The 27979-nt window shown below is 44.8% G+C and overlaps 2 protein-coding genes across 12 annotated transcripts; one reads left to right on the top strand and one right to left on the bottom strand.

The window, feature by feature from the left end:
• Window positions 1-1266: 1266 nt before the first annotated feature.
• On the bottom strand, window positions 1267-17487 carry DDX42 (DEAD-box helicase 42). Of its 6 annotated transcripts, none has more exons than XM_065039194.1 (18): window positions 17347-17487; window positions 15192-15428; window positions 14529-14679; window positions 13863-13924; window positions 12840-12876; window positions 11420-11569; window positions 10900-11004; window positions 10211-10330; window positions 9351-9527; window positions 8587-8715; window positions 7633-7732; window positions 7065-7112; window positions 6896-6993; window positions 5846-6122; window positions 4996-5222; window positions 4285-4395; window positions 3796-3897; window positions 1267-3335 (listed from the first exon to the last, which is right to left on the bottom strand). In XM_065039194.1, exons 2-18 carry the CDS (start codon window positions 15410-15412, stop codon window positions 2571-2573), a joined length of 2880 nt encoding a protein of 959 aa, XP_064895266.1. In that variant the 5' UTR covers window positions 15413-15428; window positions 17347-17487; the 3' UTR covers window positions 1267-2570. The 6 variants fall into 6 exon arrangements, with proteins under 6 accessions (XP_064895266.1, XP_064895263.1, XP_064895264.1 ...); XM_065039191.1 differs by having other exon boundaries at window positions 17339-17473; XM_065039192.1 differs by having other exon boundaries at window positions 17266-17406.
• CCDC47 (coiled-coil domain containing 47) lies at window positions 17361-27718 on the top strand. Of its 6 annotated transcripts, none has more exons than XM_065039332.1 (14): window positions 17364-17492; window positions 18110-18167; window positions 19791-20053; window positions 20154-20261; window positions 20434-20608; window positions 20913-21034; window positions 21622-21687; window positions 22041-22142; window positions 22476-22586; window positions 23166-23251; window positions 23829-23887; window positions 25371-25480; window positions 25652-25819; window positions 26120-27718. In XM_065039332.1, exons 3-14 carry the CDS (start codon window positions 19796-19798, stop codon window positions 26198-26200), a joined length of 1446 nt encoding a protein of 481 aa, XP_064895404.1. In that variant the 5' UTR covers window positions 17364-17492; window positions 18110-18167; window positions 19791-19795; the 3' UTR covers window positions 26201-27718. The 6 variants fall into 6 exon arrangements, with proteins under 6 accessions (XP_064895402.1, XP_064895404.1, XP_064895407.1 ...); XM_065039335.1 differs by having other exon boundaries at window positions 17396-17532; XM_065039331.1 differs by lacking the exon at window positions 17364-17492 and adding an exon at window positions 17557-17696.
• Window positions 27719-27979: the final 261 nt, after the last annotated feature.

The following is a 27979-nucleotide window of genomic DNA, read 5'->3' as shown; positions in this document are numbered from 1 at the left end:
CTCGCTTCCATCCGTGTGCGGCTCGCAGAAACACGGTTGTCCATGAACACACAGACCACTGCACGCAAAAGCCTTGGCCCTGTGATCATCTTGCAGGCTAAAAAGTGAATAAGGAGACAGTCTGTACGGCCCGTTTCCATCCTCAGACTCCTGCAATGCCCAGACAATGCAGCCAGACCGCAGGGGAGGGGAGAATCACTTCGTGATTGGGAGAGCGGGTACATACACCAGTTAAAATTAAACAGCTTGTTGGTTGTCGTATTAAGTTTTTTCATACCTGCTCTAATGAGGCGCAGTCACGGGACTGTGGCAGTAATTTCTGAGGAAGTATTTTTATGATCAAGACAGTGTCAGCGAACATGTAAGTAATTCTGTGCATTCCCAGATCTTCCGGTGAGAAGCTAAAATACAAAGGGAGTCACAAGGATTAGAAAGCACAGACCTGTGAGCCGGCATTTATAGCTCTGCCAGGGATGGGTGTTTACTCGCTCAGGTCTCAGGAGGCTCCTGGCAGCTGAGAGAGGGGTGAGGAATTTCAGTCAGCCCATCGAACAGCAGAGGGACGCGGTGAAGAGGAGAAACCCCCGCAGCTCCGCACACGGGGCCGGTTCCAGCAGCAGCGAGCGCAGCCCCAGGGGTGGGGGAACCAGCAGCTTCGACTACGGAGCTGTTTCTTAATTTGTTTTGAAACTCACATCTTTAATTGTGCTGAGTGATCAACCTGAAGCACAATAACGAAAGGGGAACCCAATAGTTGCTCCTAAACCTCTGCCGCATCTGTGCTGCAAAATCTTTGTAGTAGATCTGCAGAGCACAAATCAGCACAATGAGGTTCCTGCGCAGACCATGGTTAGATAACTGAAGGGAAAGCTAATCCAAAAAAAACTATTAGATCCAGTTGGTGAGGGGACCCAGACGTTGGTGCCTTAACTGAACCCGCACCACGTGCAGGTCAGATCCCAAACCTGTCACCGAGTTCCCTTTGCAGCTCTACCAGTGACCCCAGGAAGGGCTGCATGAGCAACACGCCCTGGGCTGTATCCTTCCCCCTTGTAAGATCCATTCCCCAGGAGGTATCAAAGCCCAAATAAGGTTTGCAAAGCAGTGTGGGGTGAAAGACACTGCGGAAAAACACAGGAAGTTTTCTACAATCCACGACTTCTGGTGAAAGAAAGGGACACAGTGAAATCTCCAGGCAGCCAAATCTCCATCAAATGCAACAACAGCCCAAGGAAGAATTGGAGAATAAAAAGCACGTGCTAAATATTTTTGTCCCAGTAATAAAACATTTACTAGAGCAAGCAGAAAGTAAATGCACAGCTGATAAAGAAAACATCACAATCTCACAAAAACCTGACAGTTTCTGATCCTTCTTTCAGTAGAAACAAGACAGAGGTGGGTGCTGACATGTTTCAACAAGAGTTCTTCCTTTCCTTGTGGCGCAAAAGAAACAAGTTAAAAAACGGATAATACACACGAGTTAAAAATGGTCAAGCAAGATTTTACAGTTTTCAGTACGTGTCCAATATGGGGCCATATTCGAGCTGTTCCACTTCATCAATCACTTTCCAAGTTGTCCCTAAAGGCTTCTGAGCAGCAGGTCCCTGAATTTCTAAACGAAGCCTCTTAGCTGTGCTTCACGGGGTCACCAGCCTCTTGACTTTTGTGGCATATCTACATTTTTTCCCTTTTTTGTTCTGAATTTGAAGCAAGCACTCAGCCCTCTCCTAACAGAGGGCGCATAGGCACAGCAGAGAGAAGTTTGCTATGCAGGCTGCCACCAAAATGCAGGTTGTTAGGAAAGAAGAGGTTCTTTGGAAGAAAGAAATACCTGGGCAATGGGACTGGGATTGATGCACTGACCACAGACCAGGCAGGGCCCACCCTTCTCCCGCTGTGAGCCTGTGGTCAGCCGGGCTGCACGAGGATCCCTTGAACAGCTCCAGGAAAGAATTTTTAAAAAGGAAGTAGAAGAAAAATCAACTTGCTTCATCCCACCTTCAGCAACACAAACTGCTACATTCTGACTCGATGGGAGAGATGTTGGGGGCAACCTGGAGACCAAATTATTTAGGGGTAAGAGAACACGTGAAGAGATTGGGGAAGAACTCACCATACCGAACAAATTGCTGAAAGATTAATGTTTAACAGGTGGGTCCTGAGCATCTCTAGATGGGCTGTTTTTTTTAAACGTGAACGCTGGTTAAGAAAAGACTACTTTATACTTCTATGGACAACAGTTGCTTAACATTCCAAAGGACACGAAACAGCTTCTTCCTCGTCAAGAAGATCTGTTTACACCTGGCAGAGTCACTTGAGCACTGAATGTTTAAAAGCAGAACCCAGGGAGCTTTATCAAAGTGATTTCTCTTGGACTAAGCACTGTGTGTACACGTCATTAGAGGGAACCTGTCCGCAGATGTACCGGCCCACGCTTGCACGGGGAGTTTCCACTGTTTCCTTCTCCTCCCCCAGCTGCTCAACAAACAGTTACCAAAAACCCCAAGAAATCCTCTGGAAACAAAAGACAACACTACCCGCAGAGATTCCAGGCTGTGAAACACCAGCTTTTAACTGTCCCACCGGCTCTTCTTACGTTTTGGGGGCTCTGGGACAGCAAAACCATCTGTCTTGTTGTCTCGGCTGTTGGCATCCTTCCTGTTCTCCCCATTCCTGTTCTCGTTGTTCCTGCCCTCATTGCTGTTCCTGCTGTCACCGTTATTGCGATTGCCACCGCCCATATCAGCGAAGTGCCGGCTTTCAGCGTGGCGATGGTTGTCGCCGTGTCGGCCCTCTCCATGGCGATAAGCGTCACTGTGGCGACCGCCTCCTTCTCCGTGGCGTTGCACATCGTGGCGTTGCACATCGTGGCGTTGCACATCGTGGCGTTGCACATCGTTGTAGCGACCGCCTCCCTCTACACGACCGCCTCCCTCTCCGCGGCGCGGGATTTCGTTGTGGCGACTGTTCCGGTTGTCGTTGTATCGTTCTCTGACAATGCCACCGCCGCCCCCAGCAGCAGCCACGCCGCTGCCGCCGCAGCCGATGCCTTCTCGATTGCTGGCGCTGGCGTTCGCGTTGTTGAAGCCCTGCGCTCCGACGCTCGGGAAGGAGGGAACGCTGCTCAAATTCCCCGTGCTGGTGAAGCCCGGAACACCCTTTGCCGCGGTGGCGGCTGCAATCGGGCTGTCAGGATTTGCAGCGTTTTGCTGTGCTGAACTTGTCGGTACCGAGTTCAAGCTGCCAGCGCTGGTCCAGCCGCTGGCACCAGCAGCGGAGCTCCCAGTCTTTTGGTTATTTAAGCTTGCAGCAACGAAGTGGCTCTTATACTGGGACTGCCGGCAAGAGACAAAGAAAAGAGAGCATGTTTGCATCTACGCTGCACCACACGACACACAATCATCGTGCATAGACAACCTGCCTTAAATTCTGGGAAGCCCCTAGGAAAAAGAGTTCCTGTAAAAAGCCACTCCTGGAGTGATCACATTCCTGCTGTGCCTACCAACACAGAATTAGTAACAGATATTTGCTACCAGATCACAGAAAGGAGGGTGCTCTTATACCATAGGGTTGATTTTTACACTGAAGAGAAAGGATTTCTCCATTCCTCATTTCTTTTGATTGCAATTACACGATTGCTGCTGAGCAAGCTAAGTAGGATCAAGCCTAGGAGCAGAAGCCAGGAGGAAGGGTGAGTAGAGGGGCAGCAGAAAACAAAACAAGCTTGGCAAATTAACTTTTCCAGGTTATGTCCTTTCCTCTCGAGTCAGACCGAGTACGAGTGATCAAACCAACCTGGAAAGCTGCTTTCATTGCCGTAAGCCTGTCTCCCATTGCCCCAGTAGATGGTTTGTACGCCTCGTAGTTACTCATCACGCTATTGTTGTTTCCACGGTCCTGAGAAAAAAAAGACAACTGGAGAGATTTATCCAACACAGACACTTCTGATTCAACGATCTCTGAATCTACCTCGACCCAGCACTCGGGAAATACACCCACTAAGGATGATGAACCTCTCTGAAAACCTTCCCTCGTTTTGGAAACAATCTCCAAAGCTTCTGGATCCCCGTGACCCTAAAGGAGCGCTTGACAAGGGGATCACAGCAGGGACAGTTTCACTTCAGATATTTCCGATACTAACTCTGAAAGATCCCAAGCTATGAAAACATCTGAAAGCAGATGCTAGACTCCATTACTAAGATTTTTTTTAAATTAAAGAGTTGTCAATACTAAGTTTAAAAGTTCCGAGAACCTGTAAACAACTTCCACAGCATCTCTACTTACAGAATTTTCTGATCCCAGACCAGGACGTTCGCGGTACCCTAAACCACCACCACCGATATTCAGCTTCTTGCCTTTTCCTCCTTTGAAACGTGATTTCCGAAACCACGGGTTCTGTACAATAGAAGGACAAACGCTTCTCAACACAGGGAATAAGAAGCTCCATAAACGCACGGAATGAGGTTTGGGAAAGGAGAATTTTGAGCATTTCAAAAGAAAAATGTAAATACACTGTTTCCCTTCCAACAACACAGCTGTTGCGAGGGGATGGGATGGGATGTGACAGACAACAGCGCTTGCAAACTAAGCTGCAGACAGTTCTGACAAGTGGGTCTGAAGCTTCTTGCTATAAACACTTTTAATGAAAACTAATTTTTTGTCCTGAGCTTTCATCCATTTTAAAGTTTTCAGGGTTTGCATTCTAATAAATCCAGATGGTGGACCTGGAGTGTTCTGCTGCCATCAGCCAGATCACAGCTCCTAATTTCCTAAGCAGTGCCTGACTCCAAAACAGATTGGATATTGTGTTCCAAAATCTACACGTGTTCACAGATTCTTTCAAAGGCCATTAAAAACACTAGTTAAAAACACTATAGATTGTCAAGAGGTCACTGCTAACACATGATGGAGCCAGAAACAAGTCCCTGAGCTCCTGATTTTGTGCTAATCATGGAAGGAACCTTCCCCAACTCAAGGAGTTTTGCTTGTTCGTACCTGCATTGCTAGATCCAACAGCTCTTTGGAAACGTGTTGATTAGCGCCTTCCAGGTTCCTGACCAGATCACCAGCGAAGTTACTGTCTTTGGGAGTCAGCAGAGTGTAGGCGACTCCCTTCTCGCCTGCTCTGCCAGTACGACCGATCCTATGGGTGTGCGTATCTATGTCCCGAGCCACGTCGTAATTGATGACGGTCTTAATGGAAGGAATATCTAACCCACGGGCTGTAATGAGGAACAACAGAGCGGTAAGTGTGATTATCCCAAATCCCATTCAGACCAGCACACCATTCTGCTCCAGCATACAAAAGGAGTTTCCACATTAAGACACCCTTCAGAGGCTAAAACTCTAGGTTATTTTAAGTGTAGCAATATCTTCTCCAAGAGTAGCATGTTACACAAATCTCGAAGTTCACAGGCTTGGAGATGGAAGAGATCTCTTTCAATGACTGTGTTTCCAAGAAAGGACACTTTACTAAAGGACACTGAAATTCACTCTTTGTTCAGCTAAATGTCTGGGTACAAAAGCTGTTCCAGAGACAGCTTCAAGTGTGTCCATCTCTTCTTCATTTAAGCATGCGCAATGTGTCATCTGATTAACGAATACCAACTACTTCCTTAAGAAACAGCTTATTTTCTTCCTGTATATTAAAAAATATCTGCCAGACTGTAATTTAAACATCATTAGAAGACTTAAAAAATAAAACTCCTTGCTAACACCGTGTTTGTCTGAAAAAAACCCATCTGGAACACAGAAGCCAACCTTGTTGCCTTCCACTGAAATGTGTTAGCCCTTCTGCTGATATCCACAACTTGTACGAGCTGCTGTTTCTTAGAACGTTTCATACCTGCCACATCAGTAGCTACCAGTATCGGGATGCCCTTTTTCTTAAATTCCGAAATGACTTTATTCCTCTCGCTCTGGTCCATGTCACCATGGAGCAGCCCCAGACTATGATCCTCCTGTTTGAGGTTGTTGGCCAATTCTTCTGCATTTGCCTTCTTGGTGACAAACAGGAGGACGCTCCCAGAAGACGTGAACTCCACGAGGCGCCGAGTCAGCCAGTTCCACTTGCTGGGGCCAGAGGGGAAAATCTCCACAATTTGAGTAACGTCTTCATTTGCCTAAAGGGAGAAATAAGTCATAAAGCAGGACAGAAAGGACAGCGTGGCAAAGAAATACAGATGGCAGAAGAAAATGAGGGATTTAGGTGTGGAGAATAAAAAGTGATCAAAATTCTCCTTTAAAAGAGGCTTCAGCTCTCATCTAACTGCTGATCACTTCCACAGAGCGGAGAAGACAGAAGTTAAATGAGCTACACTTTGCTAAAGCCGAGAGAAGCGAAGCGCAGCCTTTGCCGTGACGCAGTTCAGCGCCCTGTTGATCTAAAGATGGGTATTGCAATTTAGATGCTCTTGCGACAGGTGCCGTTAACATCGAAAATAGGGCGTGCGAGGGCAGGAGAAGAGACGGAGCGGATGCTCCTCAGCAGAAGTTATTCACGTGGCGATCAGAGGAGACCCCGTGAGCTGTGACGTGGAGTCAAGAAGAGAGGAGGCATCTCAGTTTCAAATCCTTTACTGCAAAAGCTGTAATTTAAATCTTGAGAGAAAACAAAAGGATGTACCCATTGATTCAGCCTAATTAAAAAACCACAAATCACTGCATTAATGCTTCACTCCTTGATGAAACTTCCCGTCACTATAAAAATATTTGTTGGCAAAAAACAAGCTCAATAAAACTTAAAAATAAACAAAAAAACCTTACTATTTTTTGTTAAGCACAAAGAGTTTGCTCTTAAATATAAATGATGACCACTGCAGTTTAACAGCAATTTCAGGCAGCAGAAAGAGGATGGTTCATTTCTCCAGCTGGCTCAGAAAGAAAGTGCAATTACCTCTCCAATGTCTCCCTGCACAACTCGAATTGGGTCGATCAGGATATCTCGAGCCAATTTCTCAATCTTCTTCCGGAAAGTGGCGCTGAACAGGAGGGCTAGAAGAAAAACAGTATTTCAACTCCTTGAAAAATGAACTTTCTTTGAACTTTCTTCCTTTTATACTTACTCTGTCTGTCAGGACGTACATGGCTTGCGATTGATCTGACCTGATATTCTGCAAAGGAGAGGGAAAAAATGTTCTAATTAGCATTGTACACTCATTATTTAGTAGAATAACTCAAAATACAACTTCATTGCTTTATTTAACAAATAACCACAGCGTGAGCGAGCGCCTCTCACTCAGTATTTACACAGAATCCCAGAATGTCAGGGATTGGAAGGGACCTGGAAAGCTCATCCAGTTCAATCCCCCCTCCTGACACTCCCCCTTTAGATATCTGTGAACATGAAGGAGTCCCCCTCAGTCTCCTCTTGTCCAGCTCCAGAGCCCCAGCTCCCTCAGCCTTTATTCAGCAACTTTAAGATAAAAGTCAGGATTCCTGGACTTCAGCATCAACAAGGCTCATCTCTTTATAGTAAGAGACACCAGACCATTAAATATGACTTTTGTCTATAAGGGGTTTGCTTAATGTATTTTCCAGTATATGAAGATACAGGGGTTATAGACAGTCCTGCAAAGGTGGGAACTGGACAGGCATTGTTTTCCAAAATAGCGACCTTTGTTCATTACATACCAAAACCCATATCAAACATCCTGTCAGCTTCATCTAACACAAGGTAAGTGACTCTTTGGAGGTTGGTAGCTTTCTTTTTCACATGATCAATCAGTCGACCCTATTAAAGAAAAAAAAAGCCAAGTTTTTAATGCATATTTAGAAAGCTAAAATACACAACCTTTAAGCACTTAACTGCTCCTTACCCTCACTTACAAGAGACTTAGAACAGAAAACATCTCAAGGCTTCAGTCTGGAAGTGTCGATATTCAAGTCATAGAAAGAGTCCTAAAACCCTCACCAACTACACTTGACAACAAAATTTTAGGACTGTTTTTTTAAGCTTAACAGTGCTGAGATCATAAAATTCCTCATTCTTCACTACAATTCCATTTTAAATGTGAACTGGCTACTTAATCCCACTATTTCTGGCAAGGAGGTGTTTCATATTTTGTTTTTTTCCCTAGTACTTCAATAAAGAGCCACAATAAAACTTCCTCCAGCATTTGTTGCTCAGTTTTGCCCAAGTTTATAACGAGCTTTTGCAATGAGCAAAGCCAGTTGACAATGGTGCTCGTTTACATCACTGGTTCAGCATCAACACCCGTTCCAATTCAGGATTTCAGCTCTTCGGTGATTCAGGAGGATGGCACTCAAGTTCACGATCTTCTGAGAATTTTCTTCATTAATTTAAGGCTCAGCAATCAAAAGCTGGTATCACGCACAACTGACACTGATTCAAGCAGATCTTGCTTCCTACTCTGTCTTCTACTGGAGATCATACCTAATATTTCACTCAGTTTCTCTTGGGAGAAGAAAAAACCCAGTATATTCGCCCTCAACATCTGACAACCTGCAAAGAACCTGGATTTCAGTGATCAGAGAACAAATCCTGCATCAGCAATAGCAATAAAAACCTGTCTCAACTTCAGCTAAGCAACAAAAACATGGCACTGGGTGCATACAGGTACTTACTGGTGTGCAGACAACGATCTCCGCTCCCTCCTGGAGGGCTTTGGCTTGCTCCCACATGCTCCCTCCTCCGTAAACAGCTACGGAGCGCAGATTATACGCCTTACCGAAGCGCTTACATTCAGAATGGATCTGAGAATTTTAAAGAAAGCACATCACCCTTCACGTTAGATCTGGGAAAAATATCCCTACCTTGGAAATATATTCCAGCTCCTGAAAGCCACTTTTCAGCTAATAATTTAATGAAATGATTCAGAAAGCCTCAGGGCTGAATAATTCAATACTTGTGGATAATTCCCAATAAATAATTTGGGAAACCTATTTAGTTCTAATTTGACCCGCAGGCTCTATCCTTCCACACACTGGATTTGTGGCTATGCATCCACAGTATTCTTAATACTTAGGAATACTCACCTCCATCCCTGGGAAACTGATGTATAAGTTGGGGAATGAGCTGTTAGAGAGCAGCGTAGGGGAAAGGGACCTGGGGGTCCTGGGGACAGCAGGATGACCATGAGCCAGCACTGGCCCTTGTGGCCAGGAAGCCAATGGTACCTGGGGTGGGTTAGAAGGGGGTGGTCAGTAGGTCAGAGAGGTTCTCCTGCCCCTCTGCTCTGCCCTGGGGAGACCACACCTGGAATATTGTCACGCTCCTAACACACAGTTTCGTCTGATAGTTTACTGAGGTTCTCTGGTAACTTCTGCCCAGAATTTTGTCATCGTCCATAAGAACGGCATGGAATGTATACACTTCTATACACGCCTACCTGTTGGCAAAGCTCTCTGGTTGGACACACGATCACGGCAATGGGACCGTCCCCCGGCTGAAGCTCCTTTTGATCCATGATGTGAATCAACATCGGCCAGATGAAAGCCGCTGTTTTCCCACTTCCAGTCTTCGCTATCCCAATCATGTCTCTGCCACTGAGGGCAACTGGAACACCCTAAAAATAAGGAGATTCTAAACCCATATTATGCCTACCTTAGCATCTTCATGCGCTACATTTTATGTGAAAACTCAGAGAACACAAGAAAAGCACATTACAGAGGACTCACAGCAACATACACCAATGCCTACACAGTTTTATTGCCAATTTCAGATCTGAAGTAGTTTGTTTTAAGGCCTGGAAGCAATTATGTTATGACTGTCGGTGTCCTACACTAAATCAATGTTTGGGCAGAGTATGACAGCCCAAGGATATATTTACATGTCCACAAATACAACTCGTCTGGCTGTAAGAACACTAAAACCAAATTCTCTGAGCCTGTTCTTTCTGTAACCTGAAGTTCTCAGTTCAACCCTACTGTCGCTATAAGGACCTTGGTTATAATCATATTATCCACATATGCAGTAGAATCCCTTTTGCTTGCATGGCTCTTCAAGGCATGACCAGTCAAATGGTCCAGCTCACAGGGCTTTTATTCTAACTGCCAAAAGAAATTTTAAAATTGCCTTGTTGTACAGTTACAAGACTTTCAAACAGAAACTGTTTAAAAATACAAATTATTCTTCTCCATGACAGCTCTACATAGGAAACTAGAATTGTACACATTCTCACATGCGCCTGGGACCTTTCCCTGTGTTCTATTCGTTCTGCTAAGGTGTTAGAGACGCAACAACGCTCACCTGACACTGTATAGGAGTGGGCTGCGTGTACTCGGATTTCCTAATTTGATGCATAAGTTGCTCATCAAACCCAAAGTGAGCAAAACTACTGGCAGGCCTTGGAGGAGCAGCACCGGAGACCTTAGAAACAGAAAGAGATGCTTGTTCAGAACAGTATAAGAAAAACAATCTGTACAAAAATGAAAACAAACGCACCTCTACCTCTGTAAATGGCTTTTTATTTTTTGAATAGACGTAAGTTATACTGGGCACAAATTCCAGATGTGTTGTGTAAATAGGACTTTCAAGTACAAAAATTTAGAGAAATTGTTAATGAATTTAAGCTACTAAACAGCCTATCTATCTCCTTGTATAATTGGTCGTCTTCTTCCCCAGATAATTCCCTTCACAGAAACACACTGCACTGACATGTCACAAATGGTGAAGAACTAATGCTTGTGTACAGTATTTCCAGTTTCAATTCCTAGTTCTTCAGTCCAAGCGCAACCACACAACTGACAACCTTGGGTGCCCATTTCGTCAAGTGCAGAGAAGACTTTCAAGAACTGCAGAGGAAAACCAAGCTCCCTTAAATCAAAGTTACTGAGGGTATCCAGGAGGCTTGGCATTCCAAAGCAGGAGTTTCCTGTGAACGTCCTCACTAAAACTGTTAAGACAGTCCAAAAGAAAAGCTTTTATGACCAGCTTACCCGGAGGTTCAGCTTGTGACGTAACTCCACCACTTGCTGCGGGGTGAGAGTGGTGATCTCCTCATGCTCATCGTAGAAATTTTTCTCAAATGGTGGATATTCAATCTGCAAGGGAGATGAGTTAGTCCAGGACTCAAGATTCTCTCTGTACACTTAGTTTTGGAAGGGAAGGGTCCTTTTGAGAAAAAGTTCTTAATTGTCGGCAAGAACATGGGTTCAAATGGGAACACAAGAGGTTCCACTTAAGTTTGAGAAGAAACTTCTCAGTGAGGGTGGCAGAGCCTGGCCCAGCCTGCCCAGGGGGTTGTGGAGTCTCCTTCTGTGCAGACATTCCAACCCGCCTGGACACCTTCCTGTGTAACCTCATCTGGGTGTTCCTGCTCCAGGGGGGATTGCACTGCATGAGCTTTCCAGGGCCCTTCAACCCCTGACACTCTGGGATTCTGTGATATTCCAATCTGCTCTTCAGCTCCTGCTTTCTAGAATGCCTCAAAACACAAAGGAATAAACTTCCTCCTACCTCTGAATGGTCAATAGGTGGAAGAGGATCAATGATTTTTTTGGACGGAGCTATCGGATTCCCATCACTATCATACTCCAAGTTATCCTCTTCCTCTTCTTGGACCACACCAGCAGTAGGGTTTTCAGCCATGTAGCGAAAATAAGCTTCCTGCAGCAAAACATATCGGTAAAATCACATACAACAGAATGCAAAAATACTACATTTGTTGAAATGATGCATATGCTAGATGGCTGTTTGCTTTCACACCCACCATTGAGGAAAAACAAACCAAACCAACAACAAAAACATTCACTAGAACTGATTCTTCTAGTAAATACCAACAGTTATGTTCAAAAGAAGGACAAGTACAAATGAAGAAAACAAAGCATCAGACCACAAAACGCTCTCAAAACCCAAACTTCTTCTCTTACATATCTTCTTAACTCCTTCTACTAAGACTTGTTATGCTTAAACAGAATAACCTATTCTTATTTCCACATGAGCAAAGTAGAAATGCTGCAGGTTTTTAAAGAGATCACAATATTACTAAGCATATGACGTTCACACTTTTTTAAACACACTATGCCGAAGAGTTTCTCCACTTTCCTAACTAGACTCTAAAAAATTAAAATATTTCTATTTTTCATTGAGAGACTCAACAGCAAATGGGAAAGAAACTACTTCAGAAAAGCCCTTCAACACAAAAGCAGGTTAGAAGTCACTGTCACGTGTCACCTTTCCAGCTTACAAGTAAGTACGTGTCTCTCAGAATCCCTCTGGCACACCAAGACACTCTCCTGGAGGAAACACCAGTCTCACTTGACCAAATTGGAAGCAAAGACCTAGAGGCGAGACAAGCCTGCTACGCTCTGCATTACTGTGAGTAACGCAATAGTTATTAACTACAAGTTACTAGCAAGGTACATTTTGAAATGAAGCTTTTCCTCTTTGCTGACTGTTTCTGTTACAGCGATGCCTACAACCCTCAGACAGAACTGGAGCTCCTCTTAAAATAAAGAGCAAAAAGCCTGATTCTTGCCCTTAACAGAGAGGAGATTTCACTGCAAGTAGCTTCCACAGCTTAACAGCCTCTCCCTGGTGCTCCATGTTAGTCGATTCTGCGAATTTCAAATTTGATGAGACTCTCAGATACTGAAAATCCTGTGCGGGAAGTTGAAATTCAAATTGACTGAAAAAATATCTTCTCTAATTGAGTGAAAAAGAACAAAATTGTCTCCTAATAGATTTTCTTTTAGGTGAAACACCCAAGGGTAGAGACAGCAGGGTAACAACTAGAGTTTCCTGCTGAAATGTCTGGATACTGCATGCGATACTGGAGCTTTGTTTGTACCTAGTAGTTACATATCTGGGGAAGGAAGATTAAAAAAAATAACAAAACAAACCAAAAAGAAGATAGAAAGACTGCATAGGAACTCACTTGGTCATCTTCCTCTTCAATGTCATCTCGAATACCCCTGGAAAAACAAGCGGAGAAAAAAAACTTCCCTGCAAGTGTTCCACAAACTCAGCTCCATACTTGCATTTGATTAGCGCTGAGCTCCCTATTTGGTGGAAGACACAACACTACAACTCAGTAACATTCATAAACCCAACCCATGGAGTTTTTGTATTTGGTGCCAACCATCACAGCAACCCTGCAAGTCTTATTTTTACTTCTATTAACGAGACTGAAAGATTAGGACTCCGTCTTCCCAGTAGAAGCCACATCAAAGATCATCCTGGTCTAAGCTCTTGATGCTACAGAAGTCTCATAACTGAAGAGGAATATGAGCCAGGAAGAGCAAATCCAGTTCAGAACTTCCCCAGGTGGTGATTTGGATCCGGTGTTCTGTTTCAGGACCAGGTATAATTGATCAACCCTATGCAATTCAAACTCTACCAATGTATCTGACATTTATATCAAGAATTAACAGCATCATTACTTCCTTGGTCAAAACAGATAGACAAGCTCTAAAAATGTAAACTGTTTTAAAAAATGTGAACTGTTTTTGAACTGCAAATTTAGTATCTCAATTGTCACATGCTACCTACAGGTACAGCAGCACTGAGTTATCTTGCTCATATAAACTTAATCTGAAACCAAAGCATCCTGATCACTGCAAGGATGAGGAAAGAAGAAAAACTATTCAGGCCGATCTGGAAGGTGGCAGCAGAACAACGTGCTGCCCCAGTTTGTGTGGCCTAGAAAGGCTTCTCACGTGAGGTAACTCTCAGTGTTGTCACATTTTACTGTACAATGCCACCACGGGTCCTTCCCTCCTATCATTCAATTTTAATTGCACAGAACTTTACCCATGGGAGATATCATGCACTGATTAATGCTGTTTACTAGGTATATATTATATTGTCTACAGAGCAACCATCATCAACAAAATGCATTGGGATTCTCTCAGCACCATACAAGACACAGCAGGCATGGGAATTATAAAAGAGAACTTACTTAACAATCTTTTTTTCTTTGTCTTTATCTTCAAGTCTCTTCATGTCTCGAGCAGCTTGATCCTAACAGGTCATAAAATTATGACATGTTAAAAAAACCAAGGTGGTAAAACACGGGAGGGAAAAACGTTCCTACAAAACTAGACTACAGAGACAACCATTTTGGACTAAACTTCCTCTTCCTCTACACCCCATTATGCTAAACAAATTCTCCTACTAATTCCTTTGAAGTGTATATACTGCAACTTTGTGGCAATGTTGTTGAAAAAATACATTCTCTGCATTTCTCCTGCAAACACTGTGATAGAATCCAGCTAATAAGAGAACTGTAGCTAAGAAACAGTTATGATAAATACAAAACATTTCAATTCAGGCAGTGAAAAATGCACAAAACCTTCATTTCATACTCCGAGACACACAAAGCTCTTTGCTGTACTGTTTTGACACACTCAAAGCAGTTAAATCGTTAAGCTATTGTAAATCATATCCACCCTCTCCCTATCTAATCTGTCTTTGAGTTCTACTCAACACAGCATCTTGCATAAAAAACAAAAGGTAAGTGACATTCTGAATACGGCTGCCAAAGCCACGAGTGACATTTGCTGCTCCTGACTGGACAGAGGTACGGCCAGAGAAATTCATCGACATTTCACAAGTCGGGTCTTGCCTCCACTTCAGCCATGAACGCCTCCAGAGGATCGTCGTCGCTGTCAGAGTCTGCCGATTTGGAATGAAACTGCTGGCGAGTGGGGGAATTCTCTGCGGGAATGTACGGCAACTCCACATTGCTGGAATCTTCCTCTTCATCTTCAAAGTATCTGAAAAGAAACAAAAAACGGCCCGCTCAGCACACAGTCTACAGCACCACGCTGCCTGTCGTGGTTTCTGGGTTGAGTCAAGCTTCCTGCACTGAGATGGATAATCAAAGTCAGTATCTATACAGGAAAATATGTTGAAATGTATTTATTTCTTTATGATTATTCATGTTGTAAGCTAAAAGTGGTGGTATGGCAAACAGATGTTATGGAACTGATCGTGATGGGCTGACACTCATAGGAAGGGAAAATAACTGGTCCTGGGCAACACCAAAATCTGCTGCAGAGCAGGGATGGGAGTTCCTGCATGTGAGCAACTCGGTTTTTCTTGATACTACCACCATAAAGCTATGGGGATTCTGTTACACCGTAATGCAGCGCTAGCTTATTTATCCTCAAGCAGACCTCTCTAGATAACTAAACCTCATAAATGTCACAGATACTTTCCCTGACCTTGGAAACTTTAAACCACGAAAATCTAGAGCTGGATAAACACAAGAAATAACCCTACTTACGCATTCTCTTCATCAAAATTTGCTCGCTTTGACCCAATTTTATAGAAAGAAGGCAGCTGAGGAGGTCCCGATTTCGCAAACGCAGCAGAAGAGCCGGCTGTTCCAAAAGCACTATGAGACTGCTGAGAGAGTTTGGGCTCCTCTTTCTTTCCAGGTGTTATGGCAAATCCACCAAAACCAAAGCCTCTCTTAGTACCAGGTCCACCTTTATTCCAATTCATGATGTCCCCAGTATATCTGTTAAAACCAGAATAGATAAATTAATCCCCTTTCTGTTTTAGGTAGTTATTATGTATAATTGTCACAATTTTTCCTGTAAGCGGATAACTTCGGTCATGATAGATTTGTGGAAATGTGGCTGACAACTGTTTCCCAAATCTGTTTCCCAAAAAGGATCTGGGCTTTGTTCTTTTCTTGTAAGTATGAACATACCCACAATTTGAAAAATAACAAAACAAGGAGGTTGTCTTTCCAAACAGATGATTACTTCAGCATATTTAAGATGCTGCCTGGCCTGTCTGTTCTGTAATCTAAGACAAACAGACCCAAGGCCAGAACTTTGAACATCAGGAGGAGCAAGAGATGAAAAGTCAACTCTGTGTGTATTTTCCATGGCTGTACAGCCCCATCTTCGAGCGTTTCGGGGCTTTGTAAACACCACACTACAGCCATCCAGACACCTCCAAAAAGCAGGCGCGCAGCAGCACACAGCTCCATTACAAGACAAGACACGCTTCTGCCAAAAAAATCAACCCCCTCTCCTTATAAAAGCAACTTTGGCCATACAAATGCTCTCCAACCTACATTTTTCAAACCATGTTTAAACATAACACGTCTGCTCAGAACTTGGTTTTCTGAGTTAGCTAAAGAGAAGACTGAATTGATATACTAAGATTTTACATTTCCCATTCCAAGGAATTTAATTATTTCACCTGCATTGTCAAGTAAGTCATACCTTTAAGGCAGCAAAAGACAGTACAACACCCATTGTTTCCAAGTGTGTTATAATTTAGTGGCCCAAAGGCTCCAAATCTTACTAAACAAATCCTCATATTCAACGAGAATCCTCCAATTAGATCAGAATTCACTGTCAAGAGAAACAACTTCAAAATAATCCGCAAGCTAACACTCCTACTGCTCCCTGTGCAGCACATTTACTAGCTTGGGACTCGCTCAATGAATCTGAAGTCTGGACCGCAGCTCCTCAGGAGACTTTGGGGAAAACTGCTGTTCAGTTCTCCAGGGTAGCAGCTGACTCTGCTGTCGTGTTCTCCCGCTTGCACTGACACAGGGCGCAGCTTTCACACCTGCACATGCCTGGCAGATAAAAGATTAAAATGTACTACAAAGGGATGAAAGGTGGAACTTTGCACTTCTGCTGCTCACGGCCCAGCAAACGATCTTTTAAGTTATAGCATCCGATTTTAAGGATTCTTCCTCATTGAACTTACTGATTTCCCCCCTGCCCTCCCACCACCCCAGAAAATAAAATCATTATTTTACCCTGTTGTAAGTACAAAATTTGGTCTGTTTGCCCATGGAGCCCACTGGTGAGTGTACAGGGAGGGGGTTCCTAGAGAACAGCAGAGACCGCAGTCTGACTGGCGAGGCTCTGCTTCCCTGCAAATGCCGTTCCGAGGGACAAAACGTGAAGGTACGGGCCCTATCTCCAGGTTCCCTGGATCTGAGGGGACATGTCTCAGCCGCTCCGGCTTCAGGCGGTCGCTGAAGGGAGAAGGGACCCCCACCCGCCGAGACGGCCCTCCCCCGGGCACAGCGGGGCAGAAGCCAGGAGGTCCGGCGCCGCGGGAGCCCCCTGCCCCGGGACAGGTGCTGCGGAAGGAGCCGCAGCTCTCCCGGGACACCGGGCCCTGCTTGGGGCCGGTAGCGGGGCCCCTCACAGGCCTTCCCGCCTGCGGGGCCCCGGCACGGGGGCGGGCCCTTTGTGCGGGCCAGGCCCAGCCTGCCCGAGCCCGCACTAGGCCGCGGTCCCGCCAGCTCCCGCCTGCAGGGGCCGCCGGGAAGGAGCCGCTGCGCCGGCCCGGCCCGCCCGGCCCCGCGCCCCCTCACTCACCCCTCGGGCACCGCAGCCGCCTCTGCCGCCGCTTCCCCGGTTACCGGGGTGGGGGGGTGGAGACGCGACGTACCTACGCACCAGCGAGCGTGCGTGACGCGTTGACATCAGCACGTCCCGCAGAGCATGCGCGCTAGCGGCAGGTGAAGCCACAAGAGGAGGGCGGTAGAACCAGACAAGACGTGAGCGTACCGGACCGCTCTCACCGGTAGCCCCGGGGCCGTGCGGTGGGTACCTGGGCCCGGCTGCTGCCTCAGCCGCGGGGCTGTGAGTTCTTTTCCCCCTGCCCGCCCGTGTATACCCGCACACCTGCGCACTTCAGCGCGGGCAGTGCGCATGCGCTGCGGAAAGCACGTAGGCTGCGCCGCTTGCGGACGCTCAGCGGAGCCTGGAGGGCCGGGCCTTAGCGGTGGCGGCGCCGCGTGACTCAGGTAACGCGGCTCCGCGGCGGCCGCTCCGCGCCCTGCCGGGGTGGGACACCCCGCTCCCGCCTCCGCGGCCGGGCCAGCCTCGCCGCCGCCCCTTCCTCGCTCTCCGTTACTGGCCACCCTTGGCCCCGTAGTGCCCCTGAGAGGCGGCCTGGCGCTGAGGGCGTGCGGGGCCTGGGCTGTCAGCCGCGGGAGCAGGAGGCGCTGACAGCGAGGCCGGGGGGCCTGGCGCCCCCAGCACCCTCTCTGGGGCCCCCAGCACCTCTCTGGAGCCCCCAGCACCTCTCTGGAGCCCCCAGCAACCCCTGCGGGGCCAGGAGTGGGACAGGGGGAAGGCGAAGCGGGCGTGTGGGGCAAGAGAGGGGGCCCCATGGAGCTGATTTCCACTCACTAACCTTGACTTGTATCCCTGGAAGGAGCTGCGAGCATCTGCGTGGAGCCAGGGGATCTGCGGGACGGCGAGCAGCTCCTGCGGTGCGTGTCCCTGATTTAGCGGTTCATGGCAGGCGCCAAGTCCCTCTGCCTTCCCTCTCCCCTGTGAAGGGAAAGTCGGTGGTTTATAGATCGTGGAGCTTCTGCTGAAGCATGTTCTGCTTCATGGGGTTGTTTGTATGTAGAATGCATTCTGCCTGTGACAGATGGCTGAGTTAGGAGTGTGTTCTAGTTTTCACCTCTCTCTAGTTCAACTGTCTTTTGGAATCAGCTGCGGAATTTTATTTTGCATATAGCTTTATGGAGTTGGAGGGTCTTCTGAAAGTGGATATGCTCCAAGAGTCTAGAAATTCGTATTGTGAAACTGCTGGGGTTTGGTTGAGCAGGTGGCTCTGTTGTCTGGGCGTTTTTAACCTCTGAATGCAAATTCTGTCATATGTAAAGAGCGTTTTGTTTTTTCTGTTTAGATTAACGCGAAACTGTGGCATACCCAAGCAATGTGCTAAATGCACGGGCTCTGTCTTGATGTAATTCCTGTCTTTAATGTTCTTGGGAACATGTTCAGTTGTTCTGCTAGAATGAGAACCCTTTGACAAAGCATTTATTTTAGCCGTCCTTGTCGTTCACAGCAGTGGGTTCCCTGTATGTGGTACTCAGAGGAGTGCTGGTCTAATTTAGGAACAAATTGTTTCTATTTCAAGTTTTTAAGAGAACAATCTCATTAACGTTCAAGTTCCCACTCAGATGTGGTTGCGGGAGGGAGTAAAATGAGCCTTCCTGCCAAGTCTGATGCAGCCGATCCTCCGTAGCTGTCTGTGAAATGCAGCAGGAAGGCTGTTTCTGCGTTTTCAGGCCCTCGGTTTGGATCTCGGTAACATAATCCTCGGTGATGGACAGTCTGAGCGGGAGACAGGACTGGTTTGAGATGAAGCAGAAAAGACACAGGAAGCTGAGGGTAAAAAATGGTGGATGGCTAAACCGTCTGCAGGTTTCTGGGAGATCTGGGGAAGGAGCTTTAGTCTCATGAGCTGCAGTTTACTGTTGTTTTGGAGTCCGGTGCAATATCCATCCTCTTCCTGCTTTTTATTTTTGTGGCGTTTACAACAAAAGACCTCTACCTCTAACCAGAAATAGTGCTGAGATGTGATGGGACCCGATTCTGAGCGTGCAGTCTAGAAAATCAAAAGATGAGCACTTTTAAAAGAGCAGAGGCTATTGGAGTGTTGCTGTTCAAAGTAAATTAACTAAGGGCGTTTTAATATTTACTGCTGTTGTTATACATTCACTCATCTGACTGTGTCTAATTGCTAATTAATAACAACTGTAGGCACAGTGTGTGGTCTTTGAAATGAGCTGGCAGTGCTGACTGACTGAGCGATGCTGTTGGAGAGTCAGTTTTAGAACAGAACGTCCTCACCTGAACCGCTTGGCCAGGTGTGAACGTGCTGCTGCCTCAGCTGCTCCTGCTACAAGCAAGGGAGTCTAGAACCTCAGCTTCAGTTATTATTTTCTTCTAAGAGTATTCACTTTATACAGAAGATGGCAAGATCAGGCAGGGGTTTATTTTTCACTCTGGTCTGACCTCGACAGTGTTGTTTTTTTTACTGGAGGTGTCATGTAACAAAATCAATAAGGATTTTTTGCAATGTTTGGTATTTTTTCCAGTGAAAATGAAGAATTTATATATTTTTATTGCTGTCCTGCTCATCCCATGGAGTTTTGCTTTGGCAAAGTATGATGAATTTGAGGATGGAGACGACATTATGGAATATGATGATAATGACTTTGCTGAATTTGAAGATGTTAATGAAGATGCAGTCACCGAGTCTCCTCAGAGGATCATCACTACAGAAGATGATGAAGAAGAAGCCACTGTAGAGCTTGAAGGTCAGGATGAGAATCAGGAAGACTTTGATGCAGATACACAGGTAGTGCCTCATCTGCTTCCTCTGTGTTTCTCACCTCATAGTTTTGGATTTTGCTTACTGGGCGTTGGATTTTCATGCTGTTTGTGATTTTGTCTTTTAGGAAGGTGATACTGAGAGTGAACCATATGATGATGAGGAATTTGAAGGCTATGAAGAGAAACCAGATGCCTCTCCTAGCAAAAATAAAGACCCCATAACAATAGTTAATGTAGGTATAAGTGTTGATTTGCTTTCTGTTTGGCGTTTCATCACTTCTTTAAGCGGTATGCTAGTGATGTCATTCATGTTGGGATGAAGCTTCTCCAGCCTTTTTCAAATTGTTTGTGTATATGGCATCTGCTCATTCAATGTGTAAAAGAGTTTCCATTTGCTCCCTGTAGGTCCCTGCTCACCTTCAGAACAGCTGGGAGAGTTACTACATGGAGATCCTGATGGTAACAGGTCTTCTTGCTTACATAATGAATTACATCATTGGGAAGAACAAAAACAACCGTCTAGCTCATGCATGGTTCAATACTCACAGAGAACTGCTGGAAAGTAACTTTGCTCTTGTTGGTGAGTCCCATAATGACTAAGATCTCTTTTTAGTTTATTTGAATAAAGCTGGTTTTAGAGCAGCACGTAGGCTATGGAGAAGAGTAACTTTTTCTATGCAGATACATGATTGCACTAATGACAGCTTTGTGTCAAACAGCAGTACTGAAATTATGTTATGGGGTTGTAGTATAAATTATTGAGAACCATCACAGTGATAGTGAAGTTATCCAGCAACGACGGAGCTCTAAGCCTACTGATGAATGTCGGTGTTTAAATTTGTGGGTTTTAGATTGCAGTTCTCTTTCACTGTTGTTTTCTTCAGGGGATGATGGCACTAATAAAGAAGCTATAAGCACTGGGAAACTAAATCAAGAAAATGAACACATCTATAACTTGTGGTGCTCTGGAAGGGTGTGCTGTGAAGGAATGCTCATCCAGCTAAAGGTAACGATGAGGGAGTTTGTACCTGTCACCAGTTTTCAGGTTTTCCATTCCAGCATGAGCAACAAGAATCCCAGCTCAACTCCTTCACTCACATTCAGAGATGGGGTTCTGAACATGGACCCATGAAGGGAATTCTGGTTGGACTAAAGATCTGTACAGGCCTGTATTGTGCCCACTGAATTAGGTAAGAGTGGATGCTTACAGAAGGAGTGTAGAAACCAGAAGTAAAGTGTAAACAGCAGTAGCTGGGTGCTGAAGAGAGGGACTTTAGTGTGTTGGAGGAATGGGCCAACAGGAATTCCAATGAAAAACAGCAAACAAATACAAGGTACTGCACCTGGGATGAAACACTGGTTCAGCTCCTAACTTGAGAGAACAAGGCCCTGAGAAACTCATTTAATGCAGAAAGTAGACCTGCTTCTGAGCAGTACAGGTGACATCCAAAGGGCCCTTCAAGCTAAATTATTCTCTGTAAAACATCTACTTACCACTGTCCTCTTTTTCCTTGAGCTCCACTATCTGCCAATGAAGTGCTGCACTCGAGGTATATTTAACTATCGTCTGTGTTTACGAACTTGTGTTTTTAGTTTCTCAAGAGGCAAGACCTACTGAATGTTCTTGCGCGCATGATGAGGCCAGCTTCTGACCAAGTGGTAAGTACTCAGCCCTTTAGATGAGCAGTTGCGTTCTTTCGGTTCCGCTCTGCTGCTTTTTATTGTTCTTATGACACACAAGTGAGCTGCTAGGTGTCTTTTTATAGTATTTCATATTTTCCAGTTCAGGAACTGTCAAAAGATTCAGAAAGAATAATTCATATTTATTTTCTGCTTGTGAAATGCAAGCTGCTGATGACTGGGAATTGTTTCATCTATGGGGTTTGTTGTTTGAATGGTTTTGTGAACAGTCTTATTGTGCTTCAAGACCTCATCTTGATAAAAGGTGGTTTCACAAAAGGCAGAGTATGTCATATAAATCTGATCAGGGCTAATAACGTTCTGTCCCACAGCAAATAAAAGTAACAATGAATGATGAAGATATGGACACCTATGTGTTTGCTGTTGGAACAAGAAAAGCACTGGTGCGACTTCAGAAAGAGATGCAGGACCTGGTATGTTCACATCAGGAATACTAACGTGATGTATAATAGGATGTAAGAACCTCTAATCTGCAGATTGCTTACTTTCTTGGGAACAGCTGAACCCTTGTGACTGACCTGTTGGAATCAGTGTGTGGGGAAAAGATATTAATAACAACTATTGATAATGCATGTTTTAATTTATGCTTGACATGTCCCCAGCCAGACTGAGTGACTGAGTTAGTGGATTTTTATTGTTTGTTATCAGGTACTTTTAGGGGTCCCACTGTTCTGGAAGAGTTTGGTCTGATAAGATACAAGCTTGTGGTTGTTTTTCTTTCTTTCCCCACGTTCTCTTTGGAACAGAGTGAGTTCTGCAGTGATAAACCTAAGTCTGGTGCAAAATATGGGCTTCCAGATTCGCTGGCTATCTTGTCGGAGATGGGGGAAGTCACGGAGGGAATGATGGATGCTAAGGTAATCCTGAATTAACTAGTACAAACCTTCTATGGTAACCCTTGCACTTACAGCCTGTACAAAACAGTTCTAATCTTTATCTCCTGTAAACATCGCAACAGGAGAGCCAAGTGGCCCTAGTGAGATCTAGAGAAATCAAGACCCCAAGGAAGCTTAAGGGCTGGAGGAAGGATGTAATTCTCACACCTTTATTCCTTTTACATAGCAACTGCTATTCTAATGTGAGCTGCAGACTTAAAACTGCCTTTCAAAGCCTGGCAGTTACTTCCAACAGCCAGTTTGAAGGAGGGTGTTGGTGTGTCTGCAGGTCCTCAGAGCTGACGTGTTATCAAATGAATTGGAAAATCTGTAATGAGAGTTATGAATCTGATACCGAAGTTGCTCACGTTAATTCCATGCATTGAGGCTCATTCTAGCAAAAGCTGAAAAACCCTGACAGTTTACATTTTACTGGCATTATGACAAGCCGAGCACAGCAATTTTCTGAGTGATATATGGACACTTTGGCAAACCCACATGGAGCAGGTAGGCTGCAGATGGATTGATGTTGGCAAAAACTAACCCCAGTTTCTCTTTTAGATGATACATTTCCTCACGCACTATGCTGACAAGATTGAGTCCGTCCAATTCTCGGACCAGTTCTCCGGTCCAAAACTTATGCAAGAGTACGTATAAAGCCAGATCTCTCCTCCCAGTAGCTATTGTAACACTAAGCAAAACAGAGGTGAACAAACTTGTTTGCAGTGTGAAGCCTGCTGAAATGCACACAAAGAGAAATAGGGAGCAAAGGTGAAACAAGTGAATAAATCCACCCTCAATGCTTCCAAACGCTGCATTAGTTTAGAAGATCCAGGTACTGTATTGCCTTAATATTTATTTTAGTGGGCTGGTTACATTGTAGTTTGGGCAGCCACAAATTTCAGATAACACCTGGCAGCTCCAGTGTACACAGCTGCATGGAAAACAAATGAGTAATTCCCCTAAAGGTATGGGGCACATTAGAGTTTAAAGGCCAAGAATGCCTTTTCACTGCATCCTTTTGACCAAAATACTTAAGGAATCTGAATAGTTTTTGAAGCTTAAATTTGAGTTACAGCCAGGCTTTCAATCTCAGTTATTTTACTTGAGTAGTTTGCAAGTGTCTCTTGGTTCTTGACAAGCTTTTCCCTAACAATGTTAGGTATTTCGTGTGCCTGTATTTTTCTTCACTCATTCCAGCCACTTTTTTTTCTTTCCTACCAGGGAGGGTCAGCTTACAAAACTGCCCGAAACTAAAAAGACACTTTTGTTTACATTTAATGGTAAGAGAATGGTGTAAATGGATGTATGTATATTTAGGAGTGTTGTGCTTTATTTGTGCAAGTTGCACATTCGGGTTCTGTTATCTGTAGAAGACAGTATATAATGAGTGCCTTCTGTGCTTGTAAAAGCATCATTGATTAATTAACAAGTAAACAGAAGGCACCAGTAACACTGGGGACCGGATGGCATATTGTCATGATAACAGGATATTCAATCTTGGTGTTATTGAGGTTAGTTCATACTTGGATCTCTGCTGGTGGTTGTATGAGGTTAGCGTTGGAAGATGGCTTGTCCTATCATTCGTTGTCACAGAGGAGAGCCTGGCTCCATCCTCCTGACACTCACCCTTTAGATATCTGTAAACATTAAGGAGGTCACCCCTCAGTCTCCTCTTGTCCAGCTTCAGAGCTCCAGCTCCCCCAGCCTTTCCTCACACGGGAGATGCTCCACTCCCTCCAGCATCTTGGTGGCTGCGCTGGACTCTCTCCAGCAGTTCCCTGTCCTGCTGGAACTGAGGGGCCACAACTGGACACAAGATTCCAGGTGTGGTCTCCCCAGGGCAGAGCAGAGGGGCAGGAGAACCTCTCTGACCTACTGACCACCCCCTTCTAACCCACCCCAGGTACCATTGGCTTCCTGGCCACAAGGGCCCAGTGCTGGCTCATGGTCACCCTGCTGTCCCCAGGATCCCCAGGTCCCTTTCCCCTATGCTGCTCTCTAATAGGTCATTCCCCAACTTAGACTGGAACCTGGGGTTGTTTCTACTCAGATGCAAGACTCTACACTTGCCTTTGTTATATTTCATTAAATTTTTCCCTGCCTAGCTCTCCAGCCTGTCTGGGTCCCTGGATGGCCGCACAGCCTTCTGGTGTGTCAGCCACTCCTCCCAGCTTGGTGTCATCAGCAAACTTGCTGACAGTCACTCTATTCCCATATTGAATAATCCCGGCCCCAGCACTGCCCCTGAGGCACTGCACTGGGTACAGGCCTCAACTGGACTCTGCCCATTGACCACGACTCTCTGGCTTCTTCCCTTCAGCCAGTTCATAGTCACCTCACTCCCCGCTCATCCAGACCGCACTCCCTCAGTTCAGTGTGAGGATGCTGTGGAGACTGTGTCAGATGCCTCACTCAAGTCAAGGGAGATCACGTCCACTGCTCTGCCATCATCCATCCATCTTATGTCCTCATAAAAGTCCAAGTGAAGCTAATGTCGGAGCCTGAATTCAGAGCTTACATTTGTATTCCGTACTAATAAAACTAAGAACGATTGTGTGGGGGAATTGTGCCTGTCACTGTGTCAGGATTCTAAATGTGCTCGCCAAAGCTAAATGCCTCTCTTAGTTGGTTATGTCCTTCCTAAAGAGGAGGATAAGAACATCCTTCTTTCATGAATGGTGTGAGCAATAAGGAAAGCGTGTTATGGGAAGTAGAAAAATTCTGCCAACCTCTCTGAATTAACAAGAAGCTCTTTTATTTTAGTGCCTGGTTCAGGCAACACTTCCCCAAAGGACATGGAGTCTTTGTTGCCTCTGATGAGCATGGTTATCTACTGCATTGACAAAGCAAAGAAGTTCCGGCTGAACAGAGAAGTAAGTAGTATATATTTTTCTGTCTTCTGAATATTGTATGAATGGCAACCATTATATTAGATCCTTAATCTTAAGATTGGGAGCCATATGTTTCTAGTAAGACTATCAGAGATAGTGCATCCTTCTCATGGGGAACCTGTATTAACTGCATTTGCTTTTCTCTGTGCGAAGGGTAAACAAAAAGCTGATAAGAACAGGGCTCGTGTGGAAGAGAACTTCCTTAAACTGACTCACGTGCAAAGGCAGGAGGCTGCCCAGTCCCGTCGAGAGGAGAAGAAACGAGCAGAGAAGGAGCGAATCATGAATGAAGAGGATCCTGAAAAACAGCGTCGGCTGGAGGTGAGATGGATTTGCTACTGCGAAATTTCTCCTATGGTATCTCCAGGGCTGCATGTAGGTATTTCAGCAACAGCCAACTTTTGTCTGCCTTCCAGCCCATAAGAAATCAAAACTGTCAGGGTATGTGCTGCCAGTTTCTGAAACATGTGAAGGCATCCAGTGAGGAGCCAGCTCATGTGGTCCGAGATGTGAACCCAAGTACTGGAGGGTTTTTTTGTTGTTTGGTTCTTCCAAAATGATCAGCTTGCTCTTTGAAGAGCTCACCCATGTTCATTCCAGTCTCTGTGTCCTTGCCTACAGGAAGCGGCTTTGCGGCGTGAGCAGAAGAAACTTGAGAAGAAGCAGATGAAGATGAAGCAAATCAAAGTGAAAGCTATGTGACTCCAGTGTGAGAGGCCTCTTAGTGCCACCTGCAGAATTTTAATTCCCAGGGTACAAAGACCTACTGAACTCCATAATCCTACACTTCGAACACTAACAGCCATTAAGAGAAATGTTCTTTGCATTGGTGTTACTTATTTAAGTATTACAGCAACATGCAGGTGTATGTAGAGAGCTTTGTCTCCGCAATTTTATTCCAGGTGGTATAAATTTTTGCTACTTATCTGTTTAAGAAAAAAACCCTGCAATATTATTGAATGCTCTTTGTCATTTGTTCTTTAAAAACAGAAGATTGTAAGCCTGTCCACATGTGCTGGTAACATATTCATGCTCTGGTTTTAAACTTTGGTTTTAGTTATTGGGAGGGATAGGGGAGAAACTTAAGGGGAGGAAAACTGCACAATAAACATTTACTGTGCATTTATTTGCATTAAGCTTGTAAAGGCACGAAACTTAGAGCCTTCCATACACAGTATGGATTCTTCAGGGATTTAAGTCCAGTAGAATAGAAGTTATTTTTAATTTTTTTTATTTTTATTTTTATTTTTTTTACAAATGACAGACTGAACCAGTCACCTGTGGGCGTGATTGGCACGTGCATAAAATTACATGGGTTAGATATGAGGGAATGGAACACATGAACAGTTTCCCACTTGTGGTTTTGAATGCTGCAAGCTTAATACAATGTGAGGTCTGTAATGTCAGCATGGTGTTTCTTCAGGAGTGAGTGCATGGTGACTTAGCAGCTTCAACCCGCTTTCCTTGAGTATTTTTAACTGTACAAGTTTGCCTGAAAAACTTTTCTCCTGATCTCAGCAGCTGCTTTCTAGTTCACTGCAGCCAGAAGTGAGATTCAGTGAGGTATCTGCAATTGCCAATTTCCCCAAGCGAGTAAAAATGTTGGAGAGGACACATATCCTCTTCATCTGGTAAATGATCACTTCAGGTTTTTGAATATAAATGGGGAGAATGAAGTGAATGCGCCTGTGCAAGCACTTCGCTAACAGAGAGCTCTGCATTTTATAAATGCTTCCAGTCTAGAAGGCATTTTATTGGTGCTTGTAACAGACTTTTAACAGTTTTGTGGGGAAACAATGTCTTGCATTTTCTTGTTCAATACTTGGTGCAAACTTGGTACTGAGGCAATAAGAATGAGCTGCTGTTGAAACAGCAATTGCTTAAACATCTTGTTCCAGCATGGGGTACTTCACACTGATTTAAATGCAAATGTCTGTAACCTGATACATGCAAATACATTAATTTTGTAATGGTTGGTAAAATTATTTAAAACCAAAACTAATGCAGATGATATGAAATTTCAGCACTATTTAGCTTTAAAGATTAATAAGGTATTGTTTCACAAAAGTCTTTGAAAGGAAATATTAATTTGTGCTTTTTGAGTGAATGGACAGCTTTCCTGAAGTCCCATACATTTGTGGGCCGTGGCAGCTAATTTTGTAATATGAACAATCGAAAGAAGAGTAAAATATAATTAAAACACTTCACCTGCCTACTTTACTTGGCTGGACTCCGTGTTCCTTTCATCTCGTAGAATCTCAAAGCTTTGTCAGTGTAAGTATTTTGAAGTGCAGTAGCTTGTGTTCTCTCTGCTGTTGGTGTTGGTGGAAGCGATTGTTCCCCAGGAGGGCAGTGAGACCCTGCGCTAGGCTGCCCAGAGCAGCTGTGCATGCCCCACCCCTGGAACTGTTCCAAGGCCAGGCTGGATTTGGCTTTGAGAGATGTCCCTGCCCATTGCAGGGTTTGGAACTAGGTGATTTT

The sequence above is a fragment of the Columba livia genome, chromosome 23 (assembly GCF_036013475.1).
Source record: "Columba livia isolate bColLiv1 breed racing homer chromosome 23, bColLiv1.pat.W.v2, whole genome shotgun sequence".
In the NCBI taxonomy this organism is placed as follows: domain Eukaryota; kingdom Metazoa; phylum Chordata; class Aves; order Columbiformes; family Columbidae; genus Columba; species Columba livia.
Note: the sequence above shows the minus strand (reverse complement) of the source record. Positions and strands in the feature narration are given on the sequence as shown.

What these genes read in the sequence shown, in the direction of transcription:
- DDX42 (XM_065039191.1), bottom strand. Translation starts at nt 17,373, where the DNA reads ATGTCAACGCGTCACGCACGCTCGCTGGTGCGTAG. An exon ending in AAAGAAAAAAAGATTGTTAA is followed by an intron (nt 12,877 to 13,862) that starts GTAAGTTCTCTT and finishes TTGTTTTTCCAG; the next exon opens with GGGTATTCGAGATGACATTG. An exon ending in CAATGAAAGCAGCTTTCCAG is followed by an intron (nt 3,336 to 3,795) that starts GTTGGTTTGATC and finishes TCTTGCCGGCAG; the next exon opens with TCCCAGTATAAGAGCCACTT.
- CCDC47 (XM_065039330.1), top strand. Translation starts at nt 19,796, where the DNA reads ATGAAGAATTTATATATTTTTATTGCTGTCCTGCTCATCCCATGGAGT. An exon ending in ACCCCATAACAATAGTTAAT is followed by an intron (nt 20,262 to 20,433) that starts GTAGGTATAAGT and finishes TGCTCCCTGTAG; the next exon opens with GTCCCTGCTCACCTTCAGAA. An exon ending in AGAAAGAGATGCAGGACCTG is followed by an intron (nt 22,143 to 22,475) that starts GTATGTTCACAT and finishes TCTTTGGAACAG; the next exon opens with AGTGAGTTCTGCAGTGATAA.